This window comes from Scyliorhinus canicula, chromosome 5 (assembly GCF_902713615.1).
Source record: "Scyliorhinus canicula chromosome 5, sScyCan1.1, whole genome shotgun sequence".
Taxonomy (NCBI): Eukaryota; Metazoa; Chordata; class Chondrichthyes; order Carcharhiniformes; family Scyliorhinidae; genus Scyliorhinus; species Scyliorhinus canicula.
The window spans coordinates 73,708,297-73,732,503 of NC_052150.1; the positions used below are offsets into that span (position 1 = coordinate 73,708,297).

At 50.4% G+C, this 24,207-nt stretch overlaps 1 protein-coding gene across 1 annotated transcript in view; it reads left to right on the forward strand.

The window, feature by feature from the left end:
• The window catches only part of LOC119966050 (antizyme inhibitor 2-like), a 78,551-nt gene that overhangs the window by 40,856 nt on the left and 13,488 nt on the right, over positions 1-24,207 (forward strand). The window contains exons 8-9 of the mRNA XM_038797214.1: positions 7,109-7,271; positions 11,273-11,376. Of these exons, the coding sequence (XP_038653142.1) occupies positions 7,109-7,271; positions 11,273-11,376 (267 nt within the window). The remainder of the gene's footprint in view (positions 1-7,108; positions 7,272-11,272; positions 11,377-24,207) is intronic.

Consider the following 24,207-nt stretch of genomic DNA (forward strand, 5'->3'; position numbering starts at 1 on the left):
TGCCTGCAGCTGCTCCCTCACCACCTCGGCAAAGGCTTCCTTCCAATTCACGCCCCCCTCTAACCCCAGGGGAGAGGTTGCCCGCCCGTCCAGCTCTTCTGGATGCGGCGAAACATTCTTCCCGCCGCTTCGCGTGTTGACTCGTTCGCCCGAGCTGGCTTGCCCTTTGCCCCGTCTACTTCCGGTGCCCCCTTTCTCTTGGTTCCCTTCTGGCATTTTTTTCTCCCCCTTCCCCTTCATCTTTTCTTCTCTCCTTGTTCTTCTTTTCCCCCTTTTCCGCACCCTATTTTTATTTTATTTATTATTATATATCTATCTATATATATATATATATATATTTTTTTTTAAATTTTTTTTTTTAAATTTATTTCCCCTACCCCTTTTCTCTTTACCAGTTTTCTTTTGGGTTGAACAGAAATAAAAGTCTCTTTTTTTCTTTTGTCTTCTCTCCCCACTCAACCAGGAGAGAGAGAGAGAGAGTCCCTTTGTCTCTTTGTCCTTGCCACGTGGTGGTCACTGCAGTGGGGGGGGGGCGAGTGGGCCGGTGGTCGCTGCCGGTTGGGGGGGGGGGAGGTGTCCCCGCTGCTGGCTTGGGGGGGGGTGTCCCCGCTGCTGGCTTGGGGGGGGGGTGTCCCCGCTGCTTTGGGGGGGGGGGTGTCCCCGCTGCTTGTGGGGGGGGGGGCTGGGTGTCCCCGCTGCTTGTGGGGGGGGTGTCCCCGCTGCTTGTGGGGGGGGGTGTCCCCTCTGCTTGTGGGGGGGGGGGTGTCCCCTCTGCTTGTGGGGGGGGGGGGGGCCCCGCTGCTGGCTGGGGGGGGGGGGGGTGTCCCCGCTGCTGGCTGGGGGGGGGGTGGGTGTCCCCGCTGCTGGCTGGGGGGGGGGGGGGAGAGAGAAGAGGGGCCGCCGCCGCCGCACCGCTCCTGGCCCGCGTGGGGGGGGGGGGGGAGAGAGAAGAGGGGCCGCCGCCGCCGCACCGCTCCTGGCCCGCGTGGGGGGGGGGGGAGAAGAGGGGCCGCCGCCGCCGCACCGCTCCTGGCCCGCGTGGGGGGGGGGGGGGGAGGGAGAGAAGAGGGGCCGCCGCCGCCGCACCGCTCCTGGCCCGCGTGGGGGGGGGGGGAAGAGAAGAGGGGCCGCCGCCGCTGCACCGCTCCTGGCCCGCGGGGGGGGGGGGGGGGGGGGGAAGAGAAGAGGGGCCGCCGCCGCCGCACCGCTCCTGGCCCGCGTGGAGGGGGGGGGGGGGGAGGGAGAGGGGTTGGACCTGCTGCTGTTGGGCCCCCTAGTCGCTGCCTCTCCTCTGCCGTCGCCGCTCCGCTGCCGCTCCTCCGCTCCGGCTCCTGCGCTCCGGCTCCTCCGCTGCCGCGCTCCGGCTCCTCCGCTGCCGTCCTCCGGCTCCTCCGCTGCCGCGCTCCGGCTCCTCCGGCTCCTCCGGCTCCTCCGCTGCCGCGCTCCGGCTCCTCCGGCTCCTCCGCAGCCGCGTTCCGGCTCCTCCGCAGCCGCGTTCCGGCTCCTCCGCTGCCGCGCTCCGGCTCCTCCGCTGCCGCGCTCCGGCTCCTCCGGCTCCTCCGCTGCCGCGCTCCGGCTCCTCCGGCTCCTCCGCTGCCGCGCTCCGGCTCCTCTCACCAGGACCTTTAATGACAGTTCGTCTTTGGATTGTGAATAGAATTTCTTCTGATGTCCTCTCTGTACCACATGGGCACTTTTTTCTTTATTCAGTTTGCCATTTATTTTATTCGGCTCTTGCTTGCTGCAACTTTTGCCTGAAACTCATTTATTTTTCCAACAAGCACGTACATGTGGCCCTTTGTGCCACAATTCCTGCGCATGACCCTTTATTCCCATCTTTACAAAAGAAAAGAAAACAAAGGCGAGACAAAATCCCCAGTTCTAAAGGGGAGTTACATATATCCCACTCTACGCAACTTAACCCCAATCTCAGGCCCGGTACAGACCCAACATCATTTCATACATTTATACAGAGCGGACTGGCAACAATATATTCTGATTATGATCAAACCTTCAGGGCGTCCCAATAAAAATAGAGATGATGAAGAGCTAGAACTCCCAGAAGTAAACTGCAGGATAACAAAGGATCAAGGCCCAACCCTGGTTCGATATTTCCCTGCCGCACGGCAACCACTCATCAATGAGGAAGAAAGCAAGTTGCTCATTCACCAAGCAAGTGTCCTACTCATCCACCCCAGGGTCAACAGGATGTCAACTAAAATACAAGACTCAGCTCAACCCAGGTGCCGGTGCACTGAAAAAGCAATACCCAGCCTCTCAGGATGCCCCTAATAGGCGCCTTCATGAAGGGACATCCCAGAACCTGGGGACAACAGGATACTAGCCACAGCATCAGACCTGGCCTAATCCAGCACATACCCGCACACAGGAATCAATACCTCCAGGAGCTCCAGTACACCTCAAAACCTACACCCCAGAGTTGGACCTGCACCTCTCCAAACACATCCAAACACAGGACAGTGCACCGCCCCCATCTATATGAAAAAAAGAGTGATTACACCAGCCCCAGCCGGGGAGTCCCCATCACCAAAGAGAAGAAGAATCATCAAGATGCTCAACAATTGGGTGCCCTAGGGGAGAGGGGGGGGGGGGGGGGGGGGGGGTGGAAATTCCCTCCTTTCTGCTACAACTAGGGAAACCTCCCCTGATTCATTGGATCTGACCAGCATTAGTAACAGCACCCTGCTGTGGTAGCACGGCCCTTTTAAGAGGGATGGCTGGCAGACCACATGACCAGCTCGGGGCCAATTGCACGAGAGTGCGTGAACCATGGCCAATAGTGCGTTTGCACGGGGCCGTGGGAGAAGGGGTCTGGGTAGTGTAGATCCCGGAACTAGAGACCCATCATATTGTTTCTGTGCCTGTATAATTACCAGCCTTTACCTTTCATTAATAAACCCCTTTGTTGCTACTGGGAGCCTCCAGAGTGTTTGACGAGTCATCACATTGGTGACGATGTAAAAGCTTTGATTATAGCATGCAATACTTTGTGATTCGAAGGGAGAAGGAAGGAATAATTGGAAAGGGAAAGAAGGACCAACGAGAGTCAGAAACCATCAAAACATGAGTGAAAATGCCTATCATTAGTAAACTAGACCCGTTTTACCAAAGGACTGAAAATTGGAGCCAGTATGTTGAACAGTTCCGCTATTTCTTCACCATGAGCGAGATCACAGGGGAAGATAAGCAGAAGATAATACTTCTGATAGTTTGCGGGCCCTAAATTTATCATGTAATTAGGAAGGTCAAGTCCCCGGAGGTACCTTACGCAAAGGCCTTAGTTCAAACAATCCAGTTGCTCAAAGAACACTTTAACTCTAGGTTCTCAATTATCCTCTAACGTTATAAATTTAACTCTGCAGTTAGGGACCATAAAGAGTTCATCTCAGCCTTAGTAGCCAGGCTTTGTCAGCTTGTTGAGCACTTGAGTGTTCAGGACTACACCTTCGGGGACTTGACCTTCCTAATTACATGATAAATTTAGGGCCCGCAAACTATCAGGACTACACTTAGTTTTCAGGACTACACTTAGTGATATGCTGCGTGACCAGTTGGTTTGTGGGATCCATAATCTCAGTATTCAAAAGAAACACCTGGCTGAAACTATCATAACATTGGAAAATGTGATCGAAATAGCTCAGGTGATGGGTTGCACCAGAAAAGGGGTCACTGAGCTCCAAAACATGGCTGAAGAGGATGTCAATTAAGTTTGGGGTGGTATGGCTGTGAGGTCTGGGGCAGGATCAACAGGCACAGCAGAGAACCAGGTATGGTCCTTGGGACTGGACCAGACTCAAACAACTGAGAAAAGTACAGGTGGACTGCTATCATTATGGGGGGTTGGGGGTGCATCCCCAAGTGACCTGCCACTGTCGTGGGTTTCTGTGTTTCCAATGTAATCAAAGCGTCAATAATCAAGCATGTTGCCACGTGAGGCAAAGCATGCCAGTACACAAAAAAGAAGCAGACCGCAGCGTCACGGAACTTAGTGGAGAGGAGCTCTGAAGAGGAGCATGCAGTGTGCCGTTTGATCGCAGTCTAATTGAAATTATCCTGAAGGTAAACGGAAAACCTTTGACAATGGAAGTCAACATGTGGGCCTCGAGGAATGTTGTGGGGAACGTCCTTTCAAGTATATCTGTGGCAGAGATCAAACTTGAACAGAACCACAGCCAAGCTTTACACTTACGCTGGGGAAATCCTGAAAATCCTTGAGACAATCAATGCTTGTAAAGAGCAAGAGGTCCCTCTGCCCCTGGTTGTTGTGGAAGGGTGCAGATACAGCCTCATGGGAAGGGACTGGTTATAGAAAATCAAATCAATTTTTAAATTCACAACAGTGTCCTTCAAGATGTCCTGAGAAGGTTTTGCACAACGAACTAGACCAAATTAAAGATGTCAAAGCCAAAATCTACGCCAATCCAGATTCTATGCCCACGTTCTTTAGAGTCACACCAGTTCCCTATGCCCTGCATAAGAAGATTGAAGCTGCGTTTAAGGGATTAGAAGGACTGGGTATAATCAGACTGGTTCAGTTCTTCAAATGGGCAGCCTCTGTAGTTCCCGCTCTCAAGCCAGATAATTCAAGAATTTGTGTGGGACTACAAACTAACCATAAATCAGGCTGCCCAGGTGGACAGGTACCCGATACTCTGGATTGAGAATCAAGCTGGCGGGCAGCTTCACCTATTATAAATTAGATCTCCGCCATATATACCTTCAATTAGAATTGGACAAAGAGTCTCAGAGGTTTGCCACCGTAAACCCACATAATGGTTTTTTTGAGTACATGGGGTTGCCCTTTGGTATTACATCAACCTGCACTATTTTCTATAGCATGATGGGAAATTTTGTCAAAGGAATTCCCACGGTGATGGTCTACCTCAATGATATTCTAGTCACTGGCACTGCTACTGAAGAGCACATATCCAACTGGAGGAAGTGTTAAGAAGGTTTTGGGACACGTGGGTCCACCTCAAACATGAAAAACGTACATTCCAGGCATTAGAAGTGACCTATTTAGGTTTCTGCACTGATATGAGAAGGTTGCATCCCCTCCAGGAGAATGTCAAGGCTATCTGTCAAGTCCCAGCACCCAAGAATGTAAGTGAGCTGAAATCTTTCCTTGGCAAGGTAAATTATTATGGAAGATTTATTTCAAAGTTAGCCACAACATAGGCACCATTGCATCAGCTGCCAAAGAAACATCAACCGTGGCAATGGAGGGATCCACAAGAAGAAGCTTTTTGTGAGGTGAAGCAAGCTTTGTAATTCTTGAACCTTTTGGTTCATTTCAACCCTATTCCATTGGTTGGGAAATGGTTCAGAGCACCCCATCACCTTTGTCTCGAGGACCCTTTCAGAAGTGGAGCTGAACTATGCTCAAATCAAGAAAGAAGGTTTAGCTGTTATATAAGGTGCGAAGAAATTCTACCAATAAGTGTACGGACAATGATTTGAAATAGTTACCGACCATAAGCCTCTCTTGGGCCTTTTGAAGGAGGACTAACCAATACTACCAATAACTTTGATAAGGGTGCAGCATTAAGCCTTACTGCTTGCAGCCCACAATTATGCCTTCCAACACTGGCCAGGGATGCAGATTGCCACTGCAGATGAATTGAGCCAACTGTTAGGATACTAGACCATACTCCAATTTTTGTTAGGATACCGGATAAGAAATCCAAACAATTTGCAATTTGTAAAACTGTGAGGAAAGGATATTTCACTCCTGGAGTGATGACTCTAAGCAATAGGTACCTCTTATGTTAAAACAAACTTTAATTTAAACACAGAATTAACAACCTGAACATCTAAGGAATAGCTTCAAACTTAACAGTTAAACAGTTCTTCAATAAAAAGGAAAAACGTATAGTCACTATCTACACCTACTCTCATATATTCCAACAAAGCAACCCAATACAGTTCAAAATCCACTCATAAATAAAGTTAGCAATCTTCCTTCCTTGCTGTTCTCTGTGCACACGTTTGGAGAGAGACCTTTCAGAAACAACCTGAAAATCCTTCTGCCTTATCAGTCTCAAATCCTACTAAGATGTCTCATGACCTGCTTAGTTAGGACTAGATATCACCCCTCATTAATTATCTACAACCCAGGCAACCTCCTTTCTATAAACAATGTTCCAAAATTCGATATGTATACAAGTAAATGGTGAAAATCAGTGATTACCTCTCCCCGTGTCTACGTGGGTCTCACCCCCACAACCCAAAGATGTGCAGGGTCAATAGACTGGCCGTGCTAAATTTCCCCTTAATTAAAAAAAATATGAATTAGGTACTTTAAAGTTTTTTTTAAAAATGTGATTACATCACCTTTACGAACCCTTAATCACAACTTTAGCAGACATCCTGCCTATATGAATTTTAACTCAGGATTTTTAATAACATTGCTACAATAAAGTATAAAATATAGTATATAACAATTTCTTACATTCATCACATGACTCCCCCGAAAGGTGTACTGCGTCCACCAGTGCCCCAGGAGATGTTATGGGCCTTGAATTCCTTAGACACCTTGCCAGTATCAGCTGGACACATTCGTAACTGGACCCAGAGGGACCCATATTGTTGAAAGTAAAGAGGATCATAAAGACCGGGTGGGGCGATGAGACCGCATTTAACCGTCAAGATGAACTGACCTGCGAGGGTGGTGTGATATTGTGGGATCCACAACTTGTCATTCTGCCACCAACCAGCCAAAGGTGAAGATGCTGACAAGCAGCTGTATGTGATGGCCAGGCATCGATAAAGGTATCGAAAAGTCGGTACAGCGGTGTCACCCCTGTCAAACGCAACAGTCCCTGCCTTCGTTGGCAACTCTCCACACTTGGGAATGGCTAGGTTGCCCATGGACCTGGGTCCACGTTGATGACGTGGGCCCTATGCAGTTGGGAAAGGCTTAGGATTGTCTGAGGGTATGAATGGCATTGTGTGAATGCAAGTAATATTTTTCTCTCTCAATTTTTCTTTCTATCTCTTTTCAAAAGATGTGCACACAAATCCTTTCTTATTCATTCTAACTCTTTAAACTGATCTGTTATTAACATTGATGATTTGCCTGTTTCAGATGGCAGCAGTGATCAATCGTGCACTGGACATTTATTTTCCTGACGAAAGTCAAGTCCAGATAATAGCTGAACCTGGAACATACTACGTGGCAACCGCATTCACACTGGCCGTGAATATTATTGGTAGAAAAATAGTTAAGAATGAACAATTATGCTCTGACGGTAAGTTTTTAAAATCGCTATTGCAGCACATTTCATTGGAAGAAAAGAACAGAGTGCGAATCAATTCAGCTTGCAGAGAAAGTTCAAATGGCTGATGGCCATTAGCAAGTGAATCTATAACAGATAGCCTGTTTATTCTCTCAGGTGGGACATAGTGGGCGCGATTCTCCGATGCCGTGCCGCATCGAGAAAGCCGTCGTGAACTCGGTCGAGTTTAACGACGGCGCGAAACGGCCCCGATTGCGACCTATTCTGGCCCTGGGAATGGGCAAGAATCAGGGCCGCGCGAAACATGGGGGGGTGGGGGGGGTGACGTCGGAAGCGCACGACGCCCAAATGACGCTGCTCCTACGACAACAAAGGAGGGGGGGGGGAAATGTCGGAGCCACGGAGGGCCGCCCCAGGGTTCCGTGATACGGACCTAGAGACTCTCCTCGATGAGGTGGTGCAGCGCAGGGGCATCATCTGCCCAAGACGAGGGCATCGCCACCATTCCAGCGTTGTGCGACGGGCCTGGCATGAGGTGGGCACGGCAGTCAGCGTTGTGGGGCAGACCCCTCGGTCTGGGGAGCAGTGCTGCAAGAAGCTCCACGACCTCACCAGGTCTGCCAGGGTAAGTGCCGTGAGGGTTCCCCCGGGTCACAACCCAGGTCATAACCATGTCCTTCATCACCCACCTCCCCCCCGGGCACGAGGGGGAGGAGGAGGGGGGGGGCGAGAGTGAGTGGAGGGTGGTTAACAAAGTTGTCACAGACCCATATGAGCGCTGCGACCACCTGGAGAGATGCCATTGTGTAGCTGCAACTTTGCCGCCAACCTGTGCCAATATCTGAACGCCCTGATGATACCTGCTGAATTGTGATGATCTATCTATGCCCCCCCCCCCCCCCCCCCCCCCCCCCCCCAACAGGACAAGACTTCCCACAACAGCTGGGAACGCAACAGAACCGGAGGGGGTTCACCCATTCTGCACCTCCTGACAGTGTTCGAGCAGAGGGCACTGGACTTTGCTGGGGGATCTGCCACCCGGGAGGTCGCGCAATGTGAGGTTGGAGATGCAGAACCAAGTGAGACAACCCTGCATGACATCCCCCCCCCCCCCCAGCCCATCCTCTGTCCCCTCACACTCTACCCACTGGACCCCCCATCCTCTGTCCCCTCACACTCTACCCACTGGACCCCCCCCATCCTCTGTCCCCTCACACTCTACCCACTGGACCCTCCCGTCCTCTGTCCCCTCACACTCTACCCACTGGACCCCCCATCCTCTGTCCCCTCACACTCTACACACTGGACCCCCCCATCCTCTGTCCCCTCACACTCTACCCACTGGACCCCCCCCCCATCCTCTGTCCCCTCACACTCTACCTACTGGACCCCCCCATCCTCTGTCCCCTCACAATCTACCCACAGGATCCCCATCCTCTGTCCCCTCACACTCTACCCACTGGACCCCCCATCCTCTGTCCCCTCACACTCTACCCACTGGACCCCCCATCCTCTGTCCCCTCACACTCTACCCACTTGACCATCCTACGCCCGGCCGAGCGTAGGACTAACCCCGTATTATTCTGTTCCCTAGAGCGTGCTGACGAACGTCCAGGGCCATCTGGTGCCACACATAGAACACAGGCGACCATCCATGACAACCACCGCACCCAGGGCCGCATGCCAGAGGGTGGCAGGAGGTCGGCCAGGAGTGCCATCCTCCAAATCTGGGACACTCGAGCGGGACGTACAGAGGACGGACAGTGACGACTTTCATGGCTGTGCCTTGCCCGAATATCGGGCCGTGAGACAGGACAGGACGGGGTCAGTGGACCCAGATGCACAGAGGACGGCGACGCAGTCAACGGACTCACCTGATGCTGAACCATACATGGGCCGCGTGCGCCCTGCACTGGGATATGGCTGGGACCAGGACCATCCTGAATTTCTGACGGACGAGGACCTAGAACTTGCGGCACTGCTGTCTCCCACACCATCCACCATCCCAGAGACACTCACCTCGGTTGGGCAATTAAGTGATGAGGCTCCTGGGTCACGGTCTGGTGTGCACCACACAGCTGAGCCGGTACAGCAGGTGGAGGTCGGAGCAGCCGAGGGGCTGGACAGTCGGAGGTCAGCTCAGGCCCAGCATCCAGCTGGCGGCCAGACGTTTCCCGGGTTCCTGGATTTGCTCGACCACCCTGGACAGCCGATGCATTTGGAAACCCAGGGACACAATGACAGGATGAGGGCCGTCTTCCAGCAGCTGCAGACGCAGTTAGAGGAGGCAAACCGCGTCCAGGAGCAGGGAGTGGTGCCGCTCATGGCAACCACCCAGGCCGACACCGCACGGGTGGCTTCTGCGGTTGAGGCAATGGGTGAAACGGTATCGGCCATGGGTCAGGTTCTGCACGGCGTTGGGCTTCACGTGCATGCGTCATCCATGGCCCTAGAGAGAGTTGCCCTCTCACAGGCAGCAATGCGCCAGAGCCAACATGATATTGCAGGTGCGTTACGGGCCATGGCCCAGTCCCAGCAAGCCATGGCACAGTCCCAGCAGTCAGCCGCGGAGAGCATCGACACCTGGCGCACATGCTGGATGGCGTTGCGCACTCACAGGTTGAGGTCGCACAGTCCCTGGCGGGAATGTCTCACTCCCTGGACTCCGTCTCTGCTAACGTTCGGACCCTGGTCGATACCGTTGCAGGCCTCCAGGACTGGCAGCACCAGGTGTCGGTGGGGTGACAGGGCACCTCCCCGCTCGCACCTCCGTCCCACAGTGAGGCCCGGGGGCCACCGGGCTCCCCGAGGGAGAAGGAGGTACCGGGGCCGGTCCCATTAACTCCATCACGGGACGTCCCTGAACGCTCGGCCTCCCCCCGTCCCATCCTTGGTGCATCGGGTGGGCAGCGGGCAGAGCAGGGTGGCACCACGTCATCCAAAACGCCCACGGAGCAGCCTGGCCCAATCTCGGCCGGGTCGCCCCAGGAAACGAGTGCCGACGGGGAGACATGTCGCGGGGCGTGATTCTCGGCAGTCAGACTCCACTCCTGCTGTATCATCTGGGGAAAAGGGAAAAGAGAAAAGGGCGGGGCATAGCTTGGCATGGCCTGGCACTAAATTGGAATAGGGGCTATAAAGGACCACAAGGATGGGTATCAGAGCATGGGCTGAGCTGGTTAGGAGGGCCATGGGGGATAGGTAGAGGGGCATAGCTTCTATTTTTAAAAAGTAATTTAGAGTACCAGATTCATTTTTTCCAATTAAGGGGCAATTTAGCGTGGCCAATCCACCTACCCTGCACATCTTTGGGTTGTGGGGGCGAAACCCACGCAAACAGAGGGAGAATGTGCAAACTCCACACGGACAGTGACCCAGGGCCTGGATCGAACCTGGCGCCGTGAGGCAGCAGTGCTAACCACTGAGCTATCGTGCTGCCCTGAGGGGCATGGGTTGGTATGGGAGGGGCTATGGGAGGTGGATAGAGGGCCATACATTGGAATGGAAGGTATGAGGGCCTTGGAGAAAGATGGGAGATAGGCATGGATGGAGAATGAGGAGTATGTATGGAGGGTATAAAGGGGTGTGAGGGGTGAGGGCTAAAGGGGTTTTTTGTTTTTTTCTCCAACAAGTGCTGGAACGCCAAAGCTGGCCTTTCACACAACCTGATTCTACCCATGGCAACCCTGTGGCTGCCTCCACACTGTTTACTGGAGCCCAAATCCAGGTTAGGACACCCTGTCTCCCCCCCCCCCCCCCCCCCCCCGCCGCTGCACCATTCCCCCCTCCCTCAACCTTCACCAGAAAAAAGTCAGACCTTCAAGAGCACTTTCTCCCGAGTCTGGTTCACGGAGTTGGGAATTTCTCCACTCTGCAATCCTGACTTGGGAACGAAAAGAGTAAACTTTTGCCTTTTGTCATAATTTATGTTATGTTTCTTTCCTTTTTAAATCATTGCTTTGCAATTTTGCCAAATCTGTTCATTGATGTTATTGATAAGTTTGTAATTCTAGATGAGGAGGCTGAGAATGAGAAGATTATTATGTACTATCTAAATGATGGAAATTTTGGTACATTGCTTGATTTTGATTGCAACTTGAAGCCACTTCTGTGCAAAGTAAGCAACTCTATTTTTCTGTACTTGTTAAGTACTGGCAATAGCTCTACTGTGCAGATACCGACAAATTAAATGTTATTTCCTACCGAGCATTTAACTTCCAATATAAATAAATTTGTTAATTTATATTGCCTGCTTTACTTCAGCTGAATCTTTTGCAACTCTGTTTGAGGTAAATCAGTTCAACCTTATGGTACCCTTAGTTCACAGTTTTAAGGGAATCTAAAGGAGGCTACTGTCTTAAGATCACTTACCTCATGTGCCATGAGATATTTGTGTTTTTATACATAACTTATGAGAAAACATCTTGCAAAATAATTGTAAGGAGCTCCAGGATGCATAGACTAAAGAAATAAGAAGCTGGGCCTGATACACTACATACAAACTCGGAACTTTGAGCGCCACCATTTAATAATGTCACAGCTGATCTTTTTGTGTTTCGAATTCCACATTCCCATCTAACCCCGATCACCAAGAGAACCTATCTACCTCAGCCTTAAAAATACTCAATGACACCCCCCTACACCACCGCCTTCTGAGGCAGAGAGTTCCAAAGTCACAAATTCTTCTGAGTGAAAAGAATCCTCATCTCTGTCCTAAAAGGGGGCTCCTTATTTTAAAACAGTGCCCCTGGTTCCGAACTTGTCCACAAGAGGAAACATCCTTTCCACGTCAAGACTATTCAGGATCTTATATACTTCAATCAAGTTGCCCCTCACTCTTCAGGAATCCAGTGGAAACAAGCCAGTCTGTCCAACCTTTCCTCATTAGACAACCCACTCATTCCAGGTATCAATCAAGTAACCCCCCCCCCCCCCCACCCTGAACCAACTCTGGTGCATTTCCATTCTTCCTTAAAGACCAACACTGCATACCGTATTTAATATGTGGCTTCACCTATGCCCGATATAACAGGCATAACTTCCTTACATGTATGTTCAATTCCTCTTATATTAAAAGAGAGCACTTCACTAGTATTGTTTCTTTTTAGATGATATTTTATTAAGGCATTTATAACTTTAACACTTTTAAACAGAAATATCCAACAAAGACAAAAAACCCACAATAATATAACGATCCTCCCCCAAACATGGACCTCAACCAACATGGTCCATATAAACACTCTGTCTCACAGCCCGCCCTTCATTGGTTTTCCCACCCTTATTTGTCACTTCCATGCCCCCCCCCCCCCGCCCGCACTCCCCCAATCCTGCTCCTTTCTGACATACTAATTTTCCTTAAAGAAGCCGATGAACAACTGCCACCTCCAAGCGAACCCCTGTAACGAACCTGTGGTGAATGTATAATGCTTAATTCACACTATGTATCATTGTGTCCTTGTGGGCTCTGTCTGTGAGCCGTTGCGTGGCTCTGCCCACAGGAGGAGATGAGGAGCTTGTACAGGGCTCCACCCGTGGCTCCGCCCATGGCTCCACCCATAGCTCCTCCCACTACCGGAAGTATAAAGTGCTGCAGTCTTGTGAGTCTGCCCTCAGTTCTTCTGGTCACAGGCAGGCTCAGTTGTCAGTCTATTAAAGCCACAGTTTACTTCCTCGCGTGTCTCGAGTGAATTAGTGGTCACATCAGAACCCCAGAAGGTGAATTTAATTTTCAGCAACCTGAGAAACCCCGCCATGTTACTGACCCATACCCATGACTTCGGGAGCTGTGAGTCCCTCCATCCCAGCAGAATCCGGCTCCAGGCCACTAGGGAAGCAAAGGCCAAAACGTCGTCCACTGGCATTCTTAAGTACTTGCTGTACCTGCGTACTAACTTTCTGTAACACATGTACTAGAACATCTACACCTCTGCACCTCGGAATTCTGTAGCCATTCTCTATTTAAGTCATACTCATCTTTTTTTATTCTTTCTACCAAAATGAATGACTTCACATGTTTCTGATTTTGTTTCAGATTCCAGCATCCGCAGTTTGCTTTTGACTTCACATTTTCCTACACTGTAATCCATCTGCCAGATTTATGCCCACTAACTCAACCTCTCTATGTCTGTTTGCAATCTCCTTCTGTCCTTGTTACAACATACGTTTCCACCTATCTTCATGTCATCTGCAAGTTTAGCTTCCATGCCCTTGCTCCCCTCATCTAAGACAATTACATTATTTGTAAAAAGTTGAGATACCAGCACAGACCTTTGTGGGACTTCACTAATCACATCCTGCCAATCAGAAAAAGACCCATTTATGTATACTCAATGTTTTCTTACCAGTGAACCAATCTTCTATCCATGCTAAAAATGACCCCCTATACAATGAGCTCGTATTATGCATAATCACCTTTGTGGTGGCACCTTATCAAATGTCTTCTGGAAATCCAAGTTAATAGGCTCCTCTTTTTCCACAAAAATTGGGGCAGTTTTTGTACAGTGTGTGCAGGAGGGTTTCCTGACACAATATCTGGCTAGGCCGACAAGAGGGGGGGGGGGCACATTGGATTTGGTACTGGGTAATGAACCGGGCCAAGTGTTAGATTTGTTTGTGGGAGAGCACTTTGGAGATAGTGACCACAATTCGGTATCTTTCACTATTGCAATGGAGAGGGATAGGGCTATATGGCAGGGCAAGGTTTATAATTGGGGCTGGCGTAATTATGATGCGATTAGGCAACAATTAGGGAGCATAAGATAGGAACAGAAACTGTCAGGGAAAGGCACAAATGAAAAGTGGAGCTTGTTCAAGGAGCAAATACTGCATGTCCTTGATAGGTATGTCCCTGTGAGGCAGGGAGGAAATGGCCATGTGAGGGAACCATGGTTCACAAAAGAGGTTGAATGTCTTGTCAAGAGGAAAAAGGAAGAGTATGTAAGGATGAGAAAACAAGGTTCAGTTGGGTCGCTTGAGGGTTACAAGGTAGCAAGGAATTAACTTAAAAAAAGGCTTAGGAGAGCTAGGAGGCTGCATGAGAAGTCCTTGGCGGGTCGGATCAAGGAAAACCCCAAGGCTTTTTACTCTTATGTGAGAAATAAAAGAATGACCAGGGTGAGGGTAGGGCCGGTCAAGGATAATAGTGGGAACTTGTGCATGGAGTCAGAAGAAATAGGAGAGGTGTTGAATGAATACTTTTCTTTGGTGTTCACCAAGGAGAGGGGCCACGTTTTTGAGGATGAGAGTGTGATACAGACGGGTAGGCTGGAGGAGGGTGATGTTCTGAGGAAGGATGTATTAGCAATTTTGAAAAACCTGAGGGTCTACAATTCCCAGGGCCAGATGGGATATATCCAAGGATTCTTTGGTAGGCAAGGGTTGAGATTGCAGAGCCTTTGGCTTTGATCTTTGGGTCCTCACTGTCCACGGGGATAGTGCCAGAGGACTGGAGAGTGGCAAATGTTGTTCCTCTGTTCAAGAAAGGGAATATAAATGACCCTGGTAATTATAGGCCAGTTAGTCTTACTTCGGTGGTCGGTAAGTTAATGGAAAAGGTCCTGAAGGATAGGATTTGTGACCATTTGGAAAGATGCAGCTTAATCCGGGATAGTCAACACGGATTCGTGAAGGGTAAGTCTTGCCTCACAAATTTGATTGAATTCTTTGAGAAGGTAACTAAGTTTGTAGATGAAGGTAGAGCAGTTGATGTTGTATACATGGATTTTAGTAAGGCAATTGATAAGGTTCCCCATGGTCGGCTCATGAAGAAAGTGAGGAAGTGTGGGATAGAGGGATATTTGGCCAATTGGATAAGTAACTGGCTATCACATAGAAGGTAGAGGGTGGTGGTGGATGGAAAATTTTCAGACTGGAGACCAGTTACCACAGGGATCAGTGCTGGGTCTTCTGCTATTTGTGATTTTTATCAATGACTTGGAGGAGGGGGCTGAAGGGTGGGTCAGTAAATTTGCTGATTACACCAAGATTGGTGGAGTAGTGGATGAGGTGGAGAGCTGTTGTAGGCTGCAAAGAGACATTGATAGGATGCAGAGCTCGGCCAAAAAATGGCAGATGGAGTTTAACACTTATAAGTGCGAGGTGATTCACTTTGGTAGAAAAACTTTGAATGTGGATTACAGGGTCAATGGCAGGGTTCTGAGCAATGTGGAGGCACAGAGAGATCTTGGGGTTCATGCCCACAGATCTCTGAAGGTTGCCACTCAAGTGGATAGACCCCTAAAGAAGGCTTATGGTGTGTTAGCGTTTATTAACAGGGGGCTTGAGTTTAAGAGTCGCGGGGTTATGCTGCAACTATACATGACCCTGGTGAGACCACATTTGGAGTATTGTGTGCAGTTCTGGTCACCTCACTATAGGAAGGAAGCATTGGAAAGGATGCAAAGGAGATTTACCAGGATGCTGCCTGGTTTGCAGGAAATGTCTTATGAGGAAAGGTTGAGGGAGCTAGGGCTTTTCTCTTTGGAGCGGAGGAGGATGAGATGCGACTTAATAGAGGTTTATCAGATGATGAGGGGGATAGATAGAGTGGACGTTCGGAGACTATTTCCTCGGATAGATGTAGCTGTTACAAGGGGGCATAACTATAAGATTCAGGGTGGGAGATATAGGAGGGGTGTCCGAGGTAGGTTCTTTACTCAGAGAGTGGTTAGGGTGTGGAATGGACTGCCTGCTGTGATAGTGGATTAGGAACTTTCAAGCCGTTATTGGATAAGCACATGGAGCACACCAAAATGACAGGGAGTGGGATATCTTGATCTTGGTTTCGGACAATGCTTGGCACAACATCGAGGGCCGAAGGGCCTATTCTGTGCTGTACTGTTCTATGTTCTATGTACATATTACTCCTTCAAAGAACTTGAATAAATTGATTAAACATAATTTTCCTTTCACAAAACTATGCTGACTCTTCCCAATTACCTTGATGTTCTCTAAGAATCACAGAATAATACAGCACAGAAGTGGCCCTTCAGCCCATCGAACCTGCAACGGTGCATGAAAAACACCTGACCTGCCTATCTAATCCCATTTTCCAGCACTTGGCCCATAGCTTTGAACATTATGATGTGCCAAGTGCTCATCCAGGTACTTTTTAAAGAATGTGAGGCAACCCACCTCTACTACCCTCCATGGTAGTGTATTCCAGAATGTCACCACCCTCTGGGTAAAAAGGTTTTCCCTCAAATCCTCCCTAAACCTTCTGCACCTGGCCTTAAACTTGTGTCCCTCATAACTGACCCTTCAACTAAGGGGAACAGCTGCTCCCTATCCACCCTGTCCATGACCCTCATAATTTTGTACACCTTGATCAGATCGCCCCTCTGTCTTCTCTGCTCCAACCCAAGCGTATCCAAACCTCTCTTCATAACTTAAATCTTCCATCCAGACGATCCTGCTGAATCGCCTCTGCACCCCTTCCAGCGCAATCACAACCTTCTTATAATGTGGTGACAGAATTGCACACAGTACTCCAGCTGTGGCCTCACTAAAGTTCTATACAATTCCAACATGACTTCACTGCTTTTGTAATCTATGCCTCGATTGCAAGTGTCCCATGTGCCTTTTTCGCCACCCTATTAATCTGCTCTTCTGCCCTCAGAGATCTATGGACAAACACGCCAAAGCCCCTTTGTTCCTCGGAACTTCCCAGTGTCATGTCATTCATTGAATACTTCCTCGGCGCATTACTACTTCCAGAGGAGTATCATCTTACACTTTTCAAAGTTAAATTCCATCTGCCACTTTTCTGCCCATTTTACCAACCCGTCTATATTTTCCTGTAAACAAAGACACTCAGCCACACTTAACCAACTGGCCAATCTTTGTATCATCTGCAGACTTACTGATTCTACCCTCCACATAGTCATCTATGTGATTTATATAAATGCTAAACAATAGGTGACCCAGTAAAGATCACTGTGGTACGCCACTGGACACTCGCTTCCAGTCACTAATGCAGTTGTCTCTCATCACCCTCTGTCTCCTGAATCCAACTTACCAAGTTACCCTGTATCCCATGTGCATTTGCCTGATTCTTAAGTCTCCCAAATGGGATCTTGTCAAAGGCTTTGCTGAAATCCATGTAAACTACATTAACTGCACTACCCTCTATCGACATACCTGGTCACATGCATCAATTTTTTTAGGCATGACCTCCCTCTGCCAAAGTCATGCTGACTATTCCTTTTTTTAAAAATCATTTTATTGGCATTTCCCATATTTATAAACAGTTTTCTCGCCCGCGCTAATTTCCTTTATTATACAGAGGTTTAGTTTGGCCTTCGTTTAACTGACCCTACGTGCATTATCGAACCTTGCCTCTCCAAGTGGAGATAGATTCTCTCCTTAAGAATTTTCTCCAATAGTTTCACTACCACTGACTTGAGACCAGTGGGTCTGTAGTTCCCTGGCTCATCTCTTCAACCTTTCTTGAGTAGTGGGACCACATTAGCTGTTCTCCAGTCCTCTGGCATCTCTGCCGTGGCTAGAGAGGAGTTAAAAGTTTGGGTCAGAGCCCCTGAAACCCCCTCCCTCACTTCCCACATCATCCTGGGACACAATTCATGCGGACCTGGATATTTGTCCACTCTTAAACCTGCCAACACCTCCAATACCTTGTCACTCCCTATGACAGTTTGCTTAAGAACCTAGCAGTCTCTCTCCCTAAGTCCTCTGTCTACCTCCTCATTCTCTTGGGTGAAGACAGATATGAAGAATTATTTCAACACTCTACCAATATCCTCTGGCTCCTCCCACAGATTTCCCTGTTGGTCCCTAATGGGTTCTACTCTTTCCCTTGTTATCCTCTTTCCATTGATATACTTATGAATATATTGGGATTTTCCCTACTTTTACCATCCCAGCTTTCTCATATCCCCTCTTTGCTATCCCTTTTAAAACATATATATTTTATTCAAGGCATTTTCATGTAAACAAACAAAAGCAGAACAACCAAACAACATTAAAAACAGCCAATACCTACTCCCCCCTCTCACATAATATCACCCACTTCTCCCATCCGGCCTTCCCCATTTTAAACCCTTTACCACCCCCATTTCCAGCCCCCCGCAACCTGCTGACCACTCCAATTAAGGGGCAATTTAGCGTGGCCAATTACCTAATCTGCACATCTTTGGGTTGTGGGGGTGAAACGGGGAGAATGTGCAAACTCCATACAGACAGTGACCTGGGGTCGGGATCGAACCTGGGCTGACCCCTCAAACCTCCTTAAAGAAATCAATAAATGTCTTCTACCTCCGAATGAACCCATCTGCCGACCCCCTCAAGATGAACTTCACCTTCTCCAGCCTCAGGAATTCTGGCAGTTCGCTCACCCACACCCCCGCTTTCGGCAGCTCCGAGTCCCGCCATCTGAGCAAGATCTGCCTCTGGACTAGCAGGGAGGCAAAGGCCAAAACTTGGGCCTCTCTCACCTCCTGGACTCCTGGATCTTCTGACACCCCAAATATTGCCACCTCTCGACTCGGGGACACCTCCGCCCCCAGCACCTCGGACATTACATCCACAAACACCCGTCAGAACCCCTTCACCCTGCGAATGACCTTACACTGAATGAGTCTTAGCCTTGCACATGACGAGGATGCATTCACCCTCCGCAGGGCCTCCGCCCATGTCTCAGTCCCCACATCCCCTCCCAGCTCCTCCTCCCACTTGTGTTTTATGACCCCAACACGGCCCCCTTCCAATCCATCAACTCCTTGTCAACCTCAGATACCTCCCCCTCCCCTATCTTGTCCCTTGACAGCACACCTTGTCCTGCAGCCCCGGGGGGGGGGGGGGGGGGGGGGGGGCATCCCAGGAAAGAACGGTACCTCTCCCCTCACAAAATCCCTTACCCACAGGTACCTAAAACCATTCCCTTCCTCCTGGTCCTCCAACTTCGCCAATTTTCCCCTTTGTTATATTACTTGGAGTAATATATGTTACTCATTTGTTTATACCGAGTTGTACTTAACTTTGATGATGATGAATACTTGAAGTCATCCAGTGATCACAAATAATTTATCAATTAACTTGTGAGTTTTATTCTTCAATACTTTTACTAGTAGTCAAATTAAACAAGATATAATTAGATTAACTATGAATATTATACTTTGCATTCTGAGTTAACTACATTTCTGTTCTCTAGCCACAACACACCTGAAGAGAGTGGGAAAACAGATTGAGCTTGTTTTTGTACTCCCTGCTAGTGTTGCCCTCTAGTGATCTTCTGACTGCACTGACTACATTTTAACCCTTCATGTATATACATATACAGATATCACTACACCATTATGAACAGATTGCTAAACCGATCAATCCCTGCTTAGCACCTACCCCGAATCCTCGCATCCAATCCCCCCAGTGCAAACCTATGGTTATCGCCCATCAGTGCGCACACCGATGCACCCTCCAGCCCCAAGTGCTGTCTCCACTGCTCCCACACCTTTAGAGCCGACATCACCACTTGGCTCATGGAGTACCTGGCCAGGGAGAATGGCAGAGGCACTGATAACAAAGCCCTCAAATCTGTTCCACGACATGATGCTGCCTCCATCCGTCCCCATACCGACCTCTCCCACATGACCCATTTCCTAACTTTGGCGATATTCGCCGCCCAGTAGTAGTTCATCATGTTTGGCAGCACCAGTCCGCCCCCCTCGCCCCTGCTCCAGAAAATCCACCCTATCTTGTGGGGTCTTCGCCGCCCTCACAAACCCCGAGATCAGCACATTAGCCTTCTTGGAAAACGATTTTGGGACAAAAAATTGGGAGGTTCTGGAACACGAACAGAAATCTTGGCAGCATTGTCATTTTTACTGTCTGCACCCGCCCGGCCAGCGACAGCGGCAGCACACCCACCTCCTGAAGTCCACTTTCATCTGATACACCAGCTGTGCCAGATTCAACTTGTGTAGCTGCGCCTAACCCAACTGGAGGTCCAAGTATCTAATGCCCGCCCCCACCACCCTGAACAGCAGATCCCTAAACTTCTCTCCTGCCATCTCGTCTCAATCCCTCTTTGCTCTACTAATTGCTTTCTTAAACTCCATCCTGCACTTTCTGTACTCCACTAATCCCTCAGTTGATTTGCTCCCCTTTGTGGTGAATGAGATTCACACGGTATTATAGTTACCAATGTCACTCTGTTCCAAGTATATATATGTATCAATATTGTAAGTGCAGTTGCACTACCTGACCACCAGGGGGAGTAGCTCTGGGAGTACTCGAGAGTTTGTACTGGGCTCCTCCCTTGGCTCTGCCCAGAACTCCTGCCTCTGGAGCTGCTGTATAAAGATCCGTGCCACAGAGTCAGCCAGCCAGGTCACCGAAAGTTCAACGGCTAACAGGCTGGCTCTGTTGTAAGTATATTAAAACCGCTATTCTAATCCTACAAGCACGTGTCCGTAGAATTGATGGTTCCATCAATTTAATATACTTACGAAACAGTCGAAGTAAATCATGGAAGCAGCCCTCAAGCCCGGACGTCTTGAACTCGACCCGCAGGATGCAGAGGCTAAAGAAATTTTCTCCCACTGGCTGAGATGTTGTAAGGCCTACCTGGCAGAAGCCAGCACTGCTGGAACAATGGAGGAACAAAAACTCAGCCTACTGCACGTGAGCGTAAGCCACAGAATCTCCACACAGCTAAATCCGGCTGGTTCTTACACTGCACCGCTGGCGATATTGGACAAAATGTACGTTAGGCCCATTAATGAGGTTTATGCACGCCACGTGTTTACGACTCGCCGTCAGCAGCCTACAGAAACGCTAGCCAAATTTGTACGGGAACTGAACAATCTTTCTAATGACTCTAATTATCAAGCCGTTATCGCGGCTGAACATAGGGAGCTTGCTGTGCGGGATGTTTTCGTAGCGGGCCTTAGATCTAACTATGTGCACCAAAGACTGCTAGAAAAGGGGGCCCAGGACTTAGATAGTACTGTGGAGGCTGCCTCATTGTGGACCCCCGACCAACAATCCCCCCAGGCCTGTGCCGCACGGCCCCCCAGCTACCGCGCTGCCAAAGCCAGTTACTCTGCTGCCCCAGCCAGCTACTCAGCTGCTCCAGCCAGCTACTCAGCTGCCCCAGCCTGCCATTTCTGTGGCCAAAGCCAGCACCCGCGGCAGCACTGCCCAGCCCGATCTGTGACCTGCAGCAGCTGCGGGAAGAAAGGCCACTATGCCAGAGTGTGCCTCGCGAAAAGGGCCCCAGTTTCTAACTCCCCAGTAGAGAGAACAAATCGCTCCCAACACCAGCGGGCCCATGGGGCCCGAAACGCTGCGGCCTACACCCCGACTCCGCCCCCTCCCGCCACGTGCGATCCATGGGGGCCGCCATCTTGGAAAACCCCCACCATGCGGCCGGCCACGTGCGACTCATGCGGGCCGCCATCTTCCTCGCCGCTCACCACGTGCGATCCACGGGCCCCATCTGCATCTGCATGCTCAGGAAGCTCATCTGAAGACTACGACTTCCCCAGGTACTCATCACGCGGCCCGCAACTCAGCGCTGCGATCCTGCATCAAGCTCGCCAGAACGTACCGGCATCTACTCGACCGGATGCCCACTCGGAAGACTAAGACTTTCCCGGGCACTCATCACGCGGCCCGCAACTCAACGTGGTCACCCTAGATCAATCCCGCCCCAAGCACCTACGAAGTTCGATGGCGGAGGTCCAGATCAACGTGTACAGCACGCCATGCCTCTTTGACTCCGGGAGCACCGAGAGCTTTATACACCCAGAGCTGGTAAGACGCTGTTCGCTTCCTATTTTTCCTGTTAGCCAAACTATCGCCCTCGCTTTGGGCTCCCACTCAGTCCAAATCCAAGGACACACCGTCGCTACGCTCACAATTCGAGGCGCTAGTTATTCAAAATTTAAACTTTATGTCCTGCCCGACCTCTGCACGCCACTCTTATTAGGCCTGGATTTCCAGTGCAAGCTCAAGAGCCTTAGCTTCGGCGGGCCCCTGCCCCCACTCACTATCTGCAGCCTAGCCACGCTGCGCATCTCCCCCCCCTCCACTCTTCGTCAATCTCACTCCAGATGGCAAATCAGTAGCTATTCGCAGCAGGCGATACAGCCTACAGGATAGGGTCTTTATCCGATCGGAGGTCCGACGGCTGCTCAGTGACGGGATCATAGAGGCCAGTAATAGTCCCTGGAGAGCTCAGGTGGTGGTCGTCAAGACCGGGGGAAAACTTTGCATGGTCGTCGACTATAGTCAGACCATAAATCGCTTTACGCTCCTAGACGTGTATCCCCTCCCCAGAATTGCAGACATGGTTAACCAGATCGCCCAATATCGGCTATTTTCCACGGTGGATCTGAAGTCTGCATACCACCAGCTCCCAATCCGCCCGGAGGACCGCCACTACACGGCGTTCGAGGCCGATGGCCGCCTCTTCCATTTCCTCCGGGTTCCCTTCGGCGTCACTAACGGGGTTTCGGTGTTCCAACGAGCAATGGACCGAATGGTAGACCAGTACGGGCTGCGGGCCACGTTTCCGTATCTGGACAATGTTACCATCTGCGGCTATGACCAGCAGGACCACGACGCCAACCTCCACCAGGCACAGAAATTAAACCTCACTTGCAACAAGGGGAAATGCGTTTTCCGCACAAACAGACTGGCCATCCTCGGCTACGTCGTGGAGAACGGAGTCCTGGGCCCAGACCCGGACCGCATGCGGCCCCTCTTAGAACTCTCCCTCCCTCATTACCCCAAGGCCCTCAAACGGTGCTTGGGCTTCTTCTCCTACTACGCCCAGTGGGTCCCTCAATATGCGGACAAAGCCCGCCCACTCTTTAGGGCCATACAATTTCCCGTCAGCTGAGGCTCGCCAGACCTTTGACTGCATCAAGGAGGACATCGCCAAAGCAGCCATGCGGGCAGTGGATGAATCCATTCCCTTTCAGGTTGAGAGCGACGCCTCAGAGGTAGCTCTAGCAGCCACTTTAAATCAGGCAGGGAGTCCCGTTGTATTTTTCTCCCGTACCCTATCCGCTTCAGAACTCCGACACTCCTCTGTCGAGAAGGAAGCACAAGCCATCGCGGAGGCTGTTCGTCACTGGAGGCACTGCCTCGCAGGTAGGAGGTTCACCCTCATCACCGACCAACGATCGGTTGCCTTTATGTTTGACAACTCGCAAAGGGGCAAAATAAAAAATGATAAAATCCTTTGGTGGAGGATCGAACTCTCCACCGATAGTTACGATATTAAATATCGACCGGGGAAGCTCAACGACCCCTCGGATGCCCTATCCCGCGGGACATGCACCAGCGCGCAAATCAGCCATCTGAAAGCCATCCACGTTGACCTTTGCCATCCAGGGGTCACCCGGCTCACCCACTACATCAGAGCCCGAAACCTGCCTTTCTCCAACGAGGAGGTAAAAGCGGTCACCAGGGACTGCTCGATCTGTGCAGAGTGCAAACCGCACTTCTACAGACCAGACAGGGCCCACCTGGTCAAGGCTTCTAGGCCCTTTGAACGCCTTGCGATCGATTTCAAAGGGCCACTCCCCTCCACTAACAAGAACATTTATTTCCTCAACATCATTGATGAGTTCTCCCGATTCCCTTTTGCCATTCCGTGCCCCGACATGACCTCCCACACAGTCATTAGGGCCCTGCATAGCATCTTCACCCTGTTTGGTTTCCCCAGCTACGTGCACAGCGACCGGGGTTCGTCCTTTATGAGCGACGAGCTGCGTCGGTACCTGCTCGGCAAGGGCATCGCCTCGAGCAGGACTACCAGCTACAACCCCAGGGGGAACGGGCAGGTGGAGCGGGAGAACGCGACGGTCTGGAAGACCGTCCTACTGACCCTCCGGTCTAGAAAACTCCAAGTCTCCCAATGGCAAGAAGTCCTCCACGCAATTAGATCCCTCCTCTGTACAGCGACAAATCAAACCCCTCACGA